Genomic DNA, 16,043 nt, shown 5'->3' on the forward strand with positions numbered 1-16,043 from the left:
TCTAGGCAGTAAATTAAAAAACATTTAATTTCATTCTTTATGTATACACATAAACAATAAACAAAAACATTTGTGTTATTTATAGAAACAAATCAAGAAAAATAAATATATATTAAGGATTACAAGATCAAAAGGTACTACCTGCTTAGCATTATATAAAAGTGGGACAGATGGCCAGTATTTGGCAAAGTCATTCATTCTCTAAGTCGTATCTTTATATTGTTCCTAAAGTAAACAAGAAGCTAAGAGTAGCTACAATATCAAAAGGGTCTGGACATGTTAAGAATTTAAGCAGCAGCTCTCAGAAGGAAGCTATAGAAGATGCAAGAACTGGTGTCCTGTGGCCAGGAAAGCTTGGCTGGGAGAAGGGGAGGAGCCGGACAGCAGCCCCAGCTAGTGATGACTCGTGGCAGACTCCTGGCCAAAAGAACTTTTCTGACTTCTGAAGCAAACTTTAATCTATTTTTTGTGAACCTGAAAATTTTCCCTATGTTGGCCAAGCTATGTATTTAAGCAGTACAGTTGTCAATAGTTTACTTACGTCATTCCAAGAACTTTAGTATAAAATTCCAATGACTTCTTAGGATCCTTAATTCGCAGCATGGTCTGCTGCAGCAGAAAATCCTAAGGAGAAACAATATATATTAAACACCTTTAGCTTTTACCATTTGTTACCAACATTAATTGTGCTTTCTATAATAAGATTGTAAAATAGAATTCAAATATAACTTAGCTATATACACAATACCGTTCTTGCAATGTAAAGGGGAAATGAAAGCAATGTGTAATAAAATACTATGCATTTCAGTATGGAAATGTGCACATACTACTACAGAAGAAAACAATGAGGCAGCCAGGTGCTAGCACTAAAGATTGGAAGAAGGAAAACCGTTTAATAAACTACCAGATTCCTCTCTCACTTTACCCACTACAATCTGTTCTCAGATTTACAAGTTACATTGCATCACCCTTCTACCCCCAAATGAAGAAGGTTTCCCATTTCAGAATCTCAAAGTCCTTACGATTGCTCGCTATGATTGGCCTGATACCTCTCTGGCCTTTCTTCCAGCCCACTCACTCTGTCCCATGGGTCCTCGGTGCTCAGTGAACTAGTGAGGCACATTCAGACTAGTGAACTAGTGAACTAGTGAGGCACATTCCCCTCTGCTGGAATGTTCCCCAGAGTCATTTGTAATTTTTCACAATGCTTGCTCAAATGTCATCCTTTCTATGAGGCCTTACCTAACCATTTTATTTAAAAGTGTAATCTCTAATCCTCCTACTTTCATCCATTTTTTTTTTCTTTTCCCATAGCACTTGTCACTTTTTTTTTTTTAAAGATTTTATTTATTTATTTATACAAGCACTGGGTACAGTCAGAAGTGCGGGAGGGTGAGAGAATTCACCAGAGCCAGAGCGGGGAACAGAACAGGTAGAAGGACCGAAGAACACTGCTGAGGGGAGCAGTGGACAGCAGGAGAGGTCTGCGCACCATGTGGGACCCTCACCCAGCAGTTGGGGATCGAACCGGCGCTGCAGAGGCTGCGGGCAGCTTTGCAACCCAGCACTCAACCGCTGCGCCACCAGGGAGGCCCAGCACTTGTCACTTTTTAACATGCTATTTACTATAGCTATAGTAAATACTATAGCTTTTATTGTTCTTCTTTCCTCACTAGAATATATAAATTCTAATAAGGGCAGGGATGTTTGTTTGGTTTTATGATGTCTTAGAACCTGGCACAGAGTAGGTAGCCAATAAATATTTATTTATTGGGTAAATGACTTTTTCCTTTCTAAGCAAGCAGCATCCATCATTACTGGTCTCTTCAGTTAAAAAAAAAAAAAAAAAAAAAAAAGCACGGAATCTAAAAATCACCTCTTAAAATCTGTTCTGTACTGACTCAATTGATTCCTGTACCAGTGTGACATATTGGTCACATCCTATTTTGTCTCTCCAACATCTTTCTAGTCTCAACATTAGCACTGCTGGATGACAGATGACTTTAGCCACAGGATTTTTTTTTTTTTTTTTCTGTAGATGTTGTGCCAAGTATTGTAACAGCAGTTTAACACCCTTGCCCCTCCTAGCCCTATCCCGCTCTATCTGAGCTCTGGCCTATAATCTTTCTTGAAAGCAGGATCTCAAGAGGCTTTGAAGAGTTTAAACTCTTTGACCAAGATATCCCCCCTTTAAAAATCTAGCTATGGAGAGAATTAGAAACCCTGATAAAGATTTATGGATGAAGACATTCATTACAATACCTCTATAATAACAATTAGAGTGACAGACACTGTTATAAGTGATTTACAGAAATTAATTCATATCTTCACAACAACCCTGTGAGATACATGTTATTATCATTCCCATTTTACTGCAAAGAGTGTAAGTGGCAGAGAAAAAATTCCAGCTCCAGCATTTTGGTTCTAAAGGCCTAACTTTCTATCACCTTGGTTAATGTCCCTCTAACAATGAAGGAATAAATTGGGATCCAGGGGCAGTGGGTTTTTGATAACAAAAAACCAGGGCTTGGTCTGAGCAACTTATTCTATGCTCACACAATAATTTTCTTTTTATCACTAAAATATTCTGCTTATTCTTTGTACTTCAGATAAACACTCAAATGATCTTGAGAAAAATTTCCTTTCCTTAAAAGTTCCTAAAAATTATTTTATTTTATTGCTATGGTTCTAAAATAGTTTAAAGTAAATATATCTTGTGCTTAAAAAAGACATTCAATCTTACCTCACTGGACAATTTTTAACAGTCTTGTTCCCTTATTAAGCTCTAAATTCAGAACAGAAGATGTATTTTATATTTACTACAGCGTTTCTGGGATACTTACTAGGTAATAAAGATTTTCTCTTTTGCCTTACAAAAGGGAATAACAAATAATCAGTTTTGAGGGCATATTCTCCAAATTGAATTGGCTCAAAACTACTATTAAAAAAAAACTCTAGAGGTACAAGCAAGGCTACTTCTCTAGCATGTACTATGTGCCTACAGTACAATCCTGACAAAACTGTTAAGGCAGGGCAGGGATATGAACCAACGATTCAAGGTCTCTCTGAGCACCTCTAAATGATTTTTTGGCATAAGATATGAGACTTAGGTCAAGCTTTATTCTTTACCTATGGCTGTCCACTCATGTCAGAACTATTTGTTGTAAAGGCTATCTTCATTGACTGGCTTTTGCATCTTTGTCAAAAATCTGCTGGGCATCTTAACCCTTTGCACTCCGCTGTCCCCTCTCAGGGGACATCGGAATTCTAGCATATCACTTGGATGTCCCCTCTCAGGGGACATTGCAATTTATCAGTGATTATGGGGAATTGAGTTATTTCAACGCAACTTTTTGAGACATGCACGTTTCCCTGAGGTTTTATCTTGAAATGGCACAAGAAATTAAATCAAAATATCGTAAAATTACTAAGATATATACAAGAAATGTCAGCGGGTTTTGTGTTGGACGAGAACGTGAGATGCGTGCTCACGACGGTCCAAGCACTTCGCGACGCCACTTGAAAAGAGCGATAAGGGGAGTTTGTAGAAGAAAGGTCGGTTTTTGAACATAGCACGCACTGTATAGTGAGATATATAATTACAAATAAACAAGTCTACATCTGGAGGCAAAGATTTTCAAAGCTGAGCTCATTTTGGTTTGAAGCTTCGAGCAGTGCACCTAGATCTAACGAGGAGAAAATTCAGAAAAGTGATTCTTTTCTTAGTGAATAAATTGTTTGGTGAAAGCTATTTTGGTAAATATCATCTTGTCAGTTAGTAATAACAATTAGAAATTTTCAACCCATGCATTTATTCATATTTTTTATTAGAACAATGGCAAAGCGTCCAACCACGAATGAGTCTCGTGACACAAGTAGTAGTGAAGATGAGTTCCAGATAGACCTCTATACAGACATGTCAAACATGCACTAATCAGCCTGCAATGCATATTGGGGAGTGTTACAAAACTTATCATACTGTACAAAATTATAAACAATAAAATATTGTGTTTTTTGCAAATATACATTCCTCGATGTCACCCAATTCATATAAGTCCAATATCATTATAATACGTTACTTGGTTCCAAAATTATACTAAATAATACGAGGGTCTGTAAATGCACGTTTCCGCCGCAAAGTAGCATCAAGTACCTGGTAGCCAATGTCCAGAATGGTTCGGAGTGCAAAGGGTTAATATGGATCTGTGTCTGTTCTACTCCAGTGACCAGTATCTAGCTCCAATATCAGAGTATGATTACTGTAGTTATGTAGTCTTAAAGTCAGATAGACTGATTTCTTTCATTTTATTCTTTTCAAAATTGTTGTTTCTTTGCCTTCCATATAGACTTTAGGATAATCTCGTCTATCTTTTTTGTATTATTGTCAGTTGTTTACATATCTATATAACTTTGGGGTTACACTGTGACTCCTCCATAAGTGTATTTATTTCACTCACTCTCCACCAAATCTCCCATGTGTATATCTTAAAAAAGGTTTGATAGGGATTGTGTTGAACAGGCATATCCATTTGTGGAGAAGTGACATCTTTACTATGCTTAGTCTCCAATTATGAACATAGTCTCTCTCCATTTATTTAGATCTTCTTTCAGTTCCTTTTTCAGTACTGTGTAATTTTTTCAGTATGTAAGTCCTTAGATTTATAACTAAGTATTTAATTTTGTTGAGCAACTATAAGTGGTATTGTATTTTCAATCTTGGTGCTCATGTGCTCTTTGCTAGTTGTAAGGAAAATGAGTTAAATTCAGGCTAATTTTTTTTGCCCTCCAAACAACAGACATAATTTTGAAATGTTATGTACCTTTCCTAGACTTCCAGCAAACAACTGATGGGCCTTGCATTTGTAGCAATGTATCAGTTAAGACACTCAACAGTATAAAGGGGGGAGAGGGGGTAGAGGCTCTGTTGTAAGTTATGCCTTTCAGTCTCTGATCTTTTAGTCTCTCTCTGCCTGCCTGTGTATATAGTCCTGGCTCAGCATTAAAGGCCTGCAAAATCCACCAAAGGCTCCAAAATTCTCTTTTCATCTGCCAGAACTGACAATGAACCTACCCGACCTGGGATGGTTACACAACCCTAGTTTAGAAAAGTACAAAACTGTTTTGTATGTTTATCTTGTATTCTGCAACCTTGCTGAATGCACTTATTAGTTCTAGAAAAATTATTTGTAGATTCCTTAGGATTTCCCATGTAGCCAATCATGCCATCTGCAAAAAGGGACACTTTTATTTTTCCCTTCCACTCTATATGACTGTTACTTCTTTTTCTTGCCTTATTGCACTGGCTAGAACTCCTGACGCTATGCTGAATGAGTGGTATAGAGAACCTTGTCTTAGTCTTCCAAATTTAGGAGAAAGCATCACCATTGAGTTTGTTAGCTACAAATTTTTTTATAGATGTTCTTTACCAAGTTGAATAGATTAATCTCCATTTAACACACATATATATTCAATCATGAATGGTGATTTTTTTCACCTACTTTTTCTGTATCAATTAGTAAGATTATATTATCATATAATTTTTCTTCTTTAGGCTCTTAATATAGATACTTTGACTTTTGAATACTGAGTCAGCCTTATGTAACTAGACCATTTGGTTTTATGGCACATAATCCTATTTATATGTTGCTGAACTTGACTTGTCAAGGATTTTTATATATTATCTCTCTATATATATTTTATATCTATAGCCATAATGAATTTTTTGTAAAATTAAAAAAATTTTTTGGTAGTCCTTATCTAGTTTTGGTATTAGGGTAATGCTGGCTTTATAAAATAAATTGGTTGTATTTCCTTCTCTTCAATTTTCCTGGAATTGCATGGAATTCCTGAAGGGATTGATTTTTTTTTTAAAGATTTATTTATTTATGCATAGTACTGGGGTCTAGGTCAGAGGTATGGGGTGTAAGTGTGAGAGGATTCACCAGAGACAGAGAGGATTCACCAGAGACAGAGTGAGGAGAACAGGTGCATCTACTGAAACACACTGCTAAGGGGAACAGCAGGTGAGACAGGAGAGGTCTGCTGCACCATGTGGGTTAGCACCCTGTCTAGGGATAGAACTCATGCCACAGGGCTGATAGCTTGATAGCGCTTAGACTCTAACCCCTGTGCCACCAAGGAGGCCCAGAATTCTTTAATGTTTGGAAGAATTCTCCAGTGAAATCAACTGGGCCTAAAGATTTTTTTCTTGAACATTACTATTAATTTGTCTTCCTTACATTATATGGCCATTCAAATTATTCTATATTGGGTAAATTATGATAGTTTGGTTTTCAAGGAATTGGTCCACTTCATGTTAGCTGTCAAATTCATGTCTGAGTTGTTTTTAGTATTCACTTATCTTCCTGCACAGTCTACACAGTGTCCCCTATTTCATTGCCAATATTGGTAATTTGTGTCTTCTTTCTTTTTTGGTGTGTCTTGCTACAACTTTGTCTATTCTACTGGATTTTTTTTTTAAAGGAGCCAGCTTTGCTTCATTGATTTACCCTATTTTCTGTTTTCAATTTCATTGATTTCTTTTATTATTTCCTCCCTTCTGTAACCAGTGGCTGAAGCCAAAGACTGCTATAGGTGGTGCTCCCTGGAGGGGGGTGCTAGTGAGGATGGATAACCCCAGGGAAAATGTGAACAAAGTTTTCGTGTGGGTGGAGATTCTGTTAAGAAATATGAGGATCTACAGAAGCAGCCCCCAGGATTCAGTGGTTAGGATTCAGCCCCGAGCATTCAGCTTGGGATTCTGTATTTTTGGATCTTCAGCAATTCTGGGGTCAGCGATTTCTGCTCCCACCATGCTGATCTTCCAGAAGGCTGCTGTGGGCCTCTGAAGAACATGGAAAGGCTTCCAGCAACCAACCTCAGAGAGGAAAATTTCGGAGGCTTTGAAAGTAGCCAAGTGGCTCAGACTGTCCCAGTTTTTGCTGCTATTACAGCCTGGCAGGAAAGGCAAAGACCCAGAGCTGGGCACCTCACTGAGCTGTATGAGTGTGGGCCATTTGTCCATTTATTCGGCAGGTGCAGCTGCTGTTTTGAGTGTCACTTGTCTGGTGGGGCAAGCAGCTCCAAGGAACATTTCTTGTAGTGTTTTCTGTTGTCTTTGTATCTCGGCCTATGGTCTGGCTGCCACATGCTCCAGGCCCTCAGTGATGGGAAGACGCCATCTTGGGAATTTGTGTGTTTAGGACTTAAAAACATTGGACACTGCTTCAAGTAAGGTAAATGGCCATTTTTGGCCTCAGTAACTCTTTGCTTTTCCTAGTTTGTTAAATAAATCCCATTATTGTTATTCTCTGAACCTGAGTAGTCTTGCAATTGCACATGTGACTGAAGAACGCAGATAGTGACCGGTAAACTGTTTGGGCACTGTCCTTGGCCAGTTTTGGTGCCCCTTGCTGCCCTATATCATTTCTGCTTCCTTTGTGTTTGCTCTTCCTTTTCTAGGTTCTTGAGGAGGGACTTAACCTTCTTAGCACTGTTTTACCTGAGGATTTTTTTTTTTTTCATTTTTATCTAGTTCAATGTATTTTTTAAATTTCCCTTGAGACTCTTTCTTGATCTATACATCAGTTAGAAATATGTTAGCTTCCAAGTGTTTGGAGATTTTCCTCTTATGTTTCTGCAAACAATTGCTAGTTTGATTCTATTGTAGCTGGAGAACACACTTTGTATGATTTCAATTATTCTAACTATGCTGAATTTGATGTTGGACCTGTGAAATGGTCATTCTTGTTATATGTTCTGTAACATATAACTTGAAAAGTACATTCTTTAAATGTTATTAGATCATATTAGCTGATGGTGTTGTTGAATTTGTCTATCTCCTTACTACTTTTCTGTCTAGTTCTATCAATTGCTGAGGGAGGAGCACTGAAGTCTCCAATTATAATTATGAATTTGTCTACTCCTTTCCATTATATCAGTTTTTTTTTAAAGATTCATTTATTTATTTATTTATACAAGAACCGGGGTACAGGCAGACTGACGAAATACACTGCTGAGGGGAGCAGTGGCCAAGACAGGAGAGGTCTGCCACACCATATGGGATCCTTGCCGGCCGGCCAGCCGGCATCAAACCGGCATTGCACAGGCTGCGGACAGCTTCACACCACTGCACTCAACCACCTGCGCCACCAGGGGAGGCCCACTATTATATCAGTTTTTATGTCACATATTTTTGCAGTTCTATTTTTTGTGACAATACATTTAAAATTGCTATATCTTCTTGGTCAACTGATCCTTTTATCATTATATAATGCGCTTATCTATAATTTTCTTTGCACAAGAAACTACATTATTTGGAACCTAAATAGTCACCCCTTTTTTACATTCGATTAATGTACGCATAGTATATTTTTCCATCTTTTTACTTTTAACTTGCCTCAATCATATTTGAAGTTTCATGTTCACAGCATATAACTGGAGTTTTAATTTTATTTTTATTGAGGTATAATTGACATGCAGTAGCACATAAGTTTAAGGTATATAGTATAATGACATATATATTTATATTATGAAATGATTTCCACAATGTTAGTTAACATTCATTACCATGCACACAAATTAGGGGCATATTTTTAAATCCACTCTGCCAATCTCTGTCATAACTGATATTTATGCATCTAGTGTAATTAATGAAATATTAGAGAAACTGGCTTCTTTATTTTTGCCTTATGATTTGTTTTGCTTTTTTGTCACTGGAATTATTTTTTTCTAAGTCCATTTTGATTCATCTAAGTGTTTGCATATGCTCTTTGTACAGCATTTTTAGTGGTTGTTCTAGATGCTCCATTTATATATAAGTAACATATCAGTTACTTGGTGTCTTTATTTGAACAATTTGAATAAAGTATAAAAATCTTACTTCTCTTTATATCCCTTTATGCTCTTCCATTTATAGTTGTCTTAAAATATTTCTGTTGCTGGCTGGGTTAGGGTAGAGTTTCAGGTTTCCCATTTTCTCCACTGATATAGCAAGGGGGTGGGGGGAACCTTGTTGCTGTCTGGCAAGATAAAGTCTTGGCTTTCAATTCAGTCTTCTGATGCCATTCTTGCAGGGAGACGCTGTGCACTTCATGACAGCCTGTTAGCTGATAGACCAGGCTCCCACTCATCTTTTGTTGGCATAGGTAGGACTGTGTCACCAGTGTTTTCTGTGGTGTTTGGCTGTAAAGCAATTATTGTCCAAAAGTATTCCATCCTCTCAGAAAGTCCTGATCCTGTGGCTAGAGACAGCAGGCCTTCCATCAGGTGTTGGTGTTTTGGTTTATTTGGGTCTGCACCCATTGGCATTTCCAGGTTGCTGGCCCTGAATCTGGGCGGTATGAAGCAAAAAGCAAACCCCTAGGAAACACCACTTCTAGCGCCTCAAGGTCCCCAGCTAGTTTGCTCTTTCTTTCCACCTTTTAGTCTTCCTATGTTTTTTAATATATAAAAATACCTAGAGCATTTAGCCTTTTCAAATTTCTCCAGTATAAAGTGTGTGGTTTGGACTTAATAACAGCAAGGCAAACTCCCTTTGGAACTCATCAACTCTCTTCTCCAGAGAATTTTCAAAGGTGTCATATCATCTCTCACCCAAAGCAGGAAGTCTTCTTAAAACTCAACAAAATATTCACTCACAAGACAACCACTGGCCAAAAGGTTATCAGGAAAACAAAGCTTGCCAACAAAAGTGTTAGATGTTCTTACTCAACATGAGTCTGCAAAGGACAGCTCACGCTGGGGAGGAATGAGACTCACCCTGGTATAGAAGCCTATGTACCACAGGAGCCAGTACCTCTAGTAACAACTCCATAAGGAGAACTTCCAGAACCTCCATAAGGACAGCTGTAAGAGTCACTGCATTCAGGGAAGCTAAAGCTATAGCTTCGTATTAGATATTTATAATTCTCCCTCTCCAGATGCAATTTATCAATTCAGTTATTTTTATCATAAGCAACAAACTCCATCTTAAATTATTTCCTGGAAAACAGCTACAGTTAATCAAAGGTGAGACTCCCGTCAAAGACAAAAGGGCTTAACTCTTACTCCTGGATTTCATATCTCCAGTAAAACTAAAATTGAAAAGTTTTGGTTTTTTCCTGACTTTTTAAAATCACAATTGTCTTTAGTGAAAAGATCTTTTTGGCATTACAAGCCTGTTTGAGCGGAACAAGACTTTACTACACCACAGCTGGAACACAGGTTGATGTACAATGTGGGGTAATATGTTTTTCTTTCCTATCTTCCTCCACCTACTGTTACTTCTCCTGACTCACCCTATGTCAGAATGTGACAAGCTACTTCAGAAAATAATACAGCCACTCCCTTTACATTATTCTATCTTCTTATCTAAATTGTCTTCATGTAATTTTTTTCCCTTCCCACTCTATAACTCAACAGCCAACAACACACTTTAAATATACTTACACTATAGACAAGGGTGACAGAGTCAGGGGGGAAATTTTAAAAATTACCTGTGATATTAGTCAACTTTCTTAAACCTGTTTCCACGTCTTTAGAATGGGGATAATTAGAGTCAAATATGAGAAACATAATTCTTCAGAGGCTGTATGGCTCAAATGCAGGCTACCACTGTTACCTTGAGTAAATCATTACTTTTCTTGAGCATAAGCGCCATATAATTAGAATGGGGATAATTAAAGTTCTCAGTTCCAAGGGTTGAGTTGAAAAATAAATAGCACAATACAGGAAAGTGTTTAGTATAGTGCCCGGCCCAGGGCAAGTTACTTATAAGGGTTCAGCCCCAGCCCATACCACTGACCTCCTCTCTGGACTTTTGTCTCATCAGTCTATTCATCATTTCCACCTGGGTCAAAATATCAAATTCACTGCAGCCCAAATAAGCACTCCCTTCAATATTCCCAACAAGTCAGGTAGCTGGAGTCTTTGATATCTCTCTGTGCACGTCCTTTATAGTCCAATCACATGTTCTATCAACCTGACTGCTTAAATCCCTCTGTAATCTTTCCCTTTCCCTTTGGAAGAATCCGTATTTTGCTCATGTATTTACTACTTCCTGCTTCGGTGACAGACATAGCCTACCTCATGCAGGCTTATCCAAATGCAATCAGAATGATCTTATAGTACTACCAGAGTGATAGTTCCATAATGAAAGCCCAATTGTGTCATTTCTGGGTTAAAAAAAAAAAAAAATCAATCCTCATAGCATTTAAGAGAAAGTCCCCAAAGCAAGCATATACGGCAGCTGCATACTTCTCTAACTTTAGCTTCTGATACTACTTCCCTAAATTGGTCCTCTCCAATGTTTTTTTTATTTCATACACTTATCAGTTGGAAAGAAAAACATGCCCCCGCAACAGATGCACAGTTATTTTGATTATATACATTTAGAAATATACTAATAAAACATTATAAAATACATTTACCCAATAGAAATCTTTAGAGCAAACAAATGAACATAATGCAAGTGCTCGTGTTTCCTTTAAGCAGCCCAGTGACCGTTCTAGGTACCATCCCTTCAACTCCCACTACCTATAACTTCAGTCTCTCTGTGTTACCTGTCAGTCTCTGCTCTACCACTATTGAGTAAATCATTACTTTTCCTAAATCTCAGTTTCCACATCTTTAGAATGGGGATAATTAGAGCTCTGAGCACCTAAAGTTAAATTACAAAGCAGTATAATGCATGTATAGTTCTCTTATGTCACTGTGCTTTTATATAGCTGATGATTCTCTCTGCCTACAACAGTCAGTCATCTTGTCTGGCCGCTGCCCTTCTTCCTTACGGATTCCATCCTTTCTTCCTACTGTAACACTACACCCAACTCTACCTGGTCACCTCCCTCGTATTTGGGAAAACTGAGCTTAAGTGTTACTAACTTTGAAAGTTTCCCTGGCCCCATGACCTACCACTGCTATGGGGTGGGACTCTAAGTATTATATCAAATGCTGGTAGACACAGTAAAAGGAATGAATTTCAGGACATTACCTCTTGGGAAAAGAAGTATTTGGTTTTCTGAAGTAAGTTAGCCAAGTAAGACTGTCCAGGATGTCGAACAGCTATACATTCTTTGGTTTGCCCTTAGGTCAGATGCAAATGATCAACAAGCCAGTTGTCTTTCTACCACTGCTGCTCTCCCCTTTCCAAATCAGGCCTTGTTAGGTCCGTGTTGGTGGTATAGTGGTGAGCATAGCTGCCTTCCAAATCAGGCCCTGTCATTTATCTCACCTTCTAGAAAAGTCTTTTAGGTGTCATAATTACCTCTAGGCTTGGTTCCCTCCAGTCAATTCTATAGAATATTTTTCGAAATCCTGAATGGTTTCCCACTACCTATATAAAACCCAGCTTCCTGAGATGCGACAATCAAAGCTCTCTCCACGATCTGGTTCCAATCTACCATTCTAGCTTTCTCTAACATTACTCCACTGCTTAGATAACCTGAACTTCAAACAAAAATACAGGACTCACCTCTCCAAGAATATGCCCATACTGCATTTTCTACCATTTTCCTCAGGAGTGTCTTCCACCTAGAATGTCCTCCCATGTAACTCTGTCTCCCATATGGGGTTGGAATCCATTCATCTTTTAAGGTAGGGGCCCAAGCCCACCCTCTATTTGATCTCTGATCTCCATATTTTAAATACAATCTTGAATTGTATCATTTTTCAGCTCAAAGAAGAACAGCCACACATTTTATTTTCATAGCAGCTCTCTTCATGTTGCGTTTACAACTCAGCCCTAATGTCCTGCCAAGATCACTACAGAAAGTAATAAAACTGGAGATTCAAAGGCAGGTTTTCAGACCCCAAATACCCTGTATGCACACCACTCCACAGAGGCTACCTTCAAGAATCTCTCTACCTCCTGTGCTCCCAGGTGCTTTATAATTTCAATAACACATTAATCTGTTTCATTTTATGTTAGAGCTGCTATATGTTTGGTGAAGGGACTTCATATTGTCCATCCCAGTATCCCAGAAACATACCATGCTCTTTACATAATACAGATGATCAGCAATCAAGCTGAATTTAATTCATTGAGGAGTTTAATTTTCCCTCATGTTCAAAATTTCAGTTGCAGTCATTACTCCAGAGACAGAATATGGTGGAGGTAGGAGTATGAGTTCCTCCCAGGGCAAGTTACTCAACACTGCTGTGTGAGTTTCTTATTTGTAAAAAGGATAATAATTATGTCTTTGTCATAGGATTAAATTAAGAAGTAAAATTAGAACCACCACCCAGGCCCTCACACACACATTATATACCAACTGCTATTACATATTCTATTTTATGTCCCCCACACGGTACTTCAGGGGCCAAAAATTACTGATATCAAAAAATAATTACTCCAAATCACCAAGAGAAATTTAGATTATGTGGACTGTAAATTAAGAATGCAAGGAAGTACACTTTTTTTTTTTTTTTTGGTGTGGGACCCTGGCTGGTGGCTGGGGATCAAACTGCGCTGCAGAGGCTGCGGACAGCCTCGCAACCCAGGGCTCAACCGCTGCACCACCAGGGGAGGCCCAAGGAAGTATACTTTTAAAATTTTATAGAAACGGCCCTGAATACTTTTTTAAATAGTCCAGCACATTAAATTCCCAGTAATCTGGGGGAATTGATTTATACTTATTCAATTTATATTCTGTGAATTAACTATCATTATTAGAAGATACACAAATGAGAGAGAGAAAATACGTTTATTTCCCATTAATTTTGCAGTCACATTTTTCCTAAGCGACCTACCAGATACTAGAAAAAGGCTTTAGCAATTTGAGGTGTCTGACTCTTCACCCTAAAGGCAAAAAGCATGCAGGAGAGCAAAGTCATCAAACTCGTAGTAGAGGTCTTGGAAAAGCACAAATTCAATCATCAAGGAATTTAGAAATACCCCAGTCTAATGAAGAAATACAAAGACGTTTCTGACATGGAGTAGAGTGGAGCCCTCCCTCCCACTCACACACACCCCAGAGTGGCTGTCGTGTCTAATCCTGACAAAGCAGGGAGGCACCACACCTGCATGAGTTACACTGACTCTCAGTACAGACATGTCCAGCACGGTGGAGGGATGAAAGCCTTCATGTGCAACAGGTTATTCCTTACTGGGTCTCTACTATGAGGGGGTCGCTGAGTGAACTTCTAAGACTCCCCTTGGATCTAAGCTTCAAGATTCTATAATTTCTCCTGGGGTCTGAGGTGGTGTGTGTGTGGGGGGCGGGTTGAGGCACACGCACAGGGAGGGCAAAAGGCTGGCCACAAAGCGAAATTCTAGGCGTGGTTAAACTCGGGGTGAACAAATTAGTTTGGTGGAGTTGAGCCTGGAGCCAGGGCAGTCACGGAGGGGGGGAGGGGGGGTGTGGAGGGGGTGGGGATAAAAAGGATCGTGCTGGGAGGGGCCGGCCTGACAGGCACCTTTGAACCTGGATTAGAAGTTCTGAAACTGCTTCTCATCGGGCAAGGAGCACCCACACCCACAGAGAGGGAGCTGGCCCTGGGTCAGCGGTGGCTTCCAGATACTCTTCTCAAATAAGTTAATGCAAGCAGGGCAGCAGTGTCTGCAACAACCAGAAGAATTGGGTCCTCCCCTGGGCGCCACTAGCGCGGAGCTGCAGCAGCGGTCGACCGCGGTTCGAATCCCGCCTGAGCGCGGCCTCGCTCAGCCCGGGTACCGCTCCCTCCCGGAGCCCAAGCGGCCCACGCAGGGCTCAGCTATGGAAGAAGTTAAGTTTTGTGCCCACCTTGGTGCTGGGGTGCGGGTCGGAGCAGCAGCCGAGGGCGGCCTCGTCGGTGAGGCCGCCAGACGCGGGCTGAGGTTCCGCCATGGCCGCACTGCTGTCTCACGCCCCGCCGGCCGCGAACGCCGCAGTCACTCTCACCCCGCCAGCCCCGAGCTGCCTTTACCCGCGACTGAGCGACGGCGCCGCGGGGCGGGCGAACGCTGACTTCCAGCCAATGGCTGCGCGGAGAGCAAGTCGGCTCTTTGCTGATTGGGCTCCAGTGAGTCAGCGCCTTCGCTGGGCTCTTCGCGCCCAAAACTACAATTCCCAGCGTGCCTTGCCAATAATGGAGGCACGTCTGGGGCGGCGCGCGGGGGGAGGGAAGTTGCAAGCTGGAAAGCCCTGGATTTGTGTTTTGCTCAGGACCTAATTTTGGTCCTGAGTAACCATCCATACCTCAGTGCTGTAATTTGGTAGGGAATTGGAATCCGATGGAAAGAGAATTGGGAGTTATTCTTGTAAATTAAATGAATTCAGAAATTTTTATTCCCCGAGTTTAAGCAGAACAGGACAATTAAAATAACGGACAAATAAACCTCCTGGGTTCAAGTTATGATTCCACTATTTTTTAGCTCGAGAAGATTGGAATAATTACTAACCCCTCTCCCAACTCCCCTGCAGGATTTTGGTGAGGAGCAAATGAGGTTTAATTCATAATCTCACTTATATCCAAATGCCCATCTTATAGTGTGTTTTACATAAATTTTGTTCAAATATATATATATTTTTTAAGATTTATTTTTATTTATACAAGAGCTGGGGTACAGGCCAGAGGCGCGTGAGGGTGAGAGGATTCACCAGAGACAAAGCAGGGAGCATAACAGGCAGACAGAAGACACTGCTGAAGGGAGCAGCGGGTGAGACAGGAGAGGTCTGCTGTGTTGTGTGGATATCTCCCTGGCCTGCCAGGGATGCAATCCTTGCTGCAGAGACTGGGAACAGCTTCACAGCACATTGCTCAACCCGCTGCGCCACCAGCGAGGCCCCTCAAGTATGTATTTTAATTGTGTTCTTTGGAAGACTCAGTTATCATTGCAGTCTCTGAAGACCAGTACTTAGTAGATGTTCAATGAATCCTTCCTGTTGTTAAAAGACTGAAATGATGACTGGTATAAGCATAATTTAGAAAAGGACTTGACGTTAAATGTGTGAAGAACGAGATTTGACAGAGAGTTTTAAAGTAAATAGGAGGGTCTATGTAAATGAACAAGAAAATAGATCGATGTTAGGACTTCAGGTTGCAAAGGGATTGGGCAAAATAGTTTATTGGTTCATCTAATCAAA

General features: G+C 39.9%; 1 protein-coding gene across 2 annotated transcripts in view; it reads right to left on the reverse strand.

The window, feature by feature from the left end:
* GLO1 (glyoxalase I) overlaps positions 1-14,883 on the reverse strand; it is a 29,425-nt gene extending 14,542 nt beyond the window's left edge. The window contains exons 1-2 of one of the 2 annotated variants that reach the window (XM_037519634.2): positions 14,721-14,883; positions 542-624 (exon numbers count right to left, since the gene is read on the reverse strand). In XM_037519634.2, coding sequence (XP_037375531.1) covers positions 542-624; positions 14,721-14,804 — 167 coding nt within the window. In that variant the 5' untranslated portion in view covers positions 14,805-14,883. The remainder of the gene's footprint in view (positions 1-541; positions 625-14,720) is intronic. The other variant, XM_054698761.1, reaches the window with a different exon arrangement.
* Positions 14,884-16,043: the final 1,160 nt, after the last annotated feature.

The sequence above is a fragment of the Talpa occidentalis genome, unplaced genomic scaffold (assembly GCF_014898055.3).
Source record: "Talpa occidentalis isolate TD23 unplaced genomic scaffold, MPIMG_talOcc4v2.1 talOcc4.2, whole genome shotgun sequence".
NCBI lineage: Eukaryota > Metazoa > Chordata > Mammalia > Eulipotyphla > Talpidae > Talpa > Talpa occidentalis.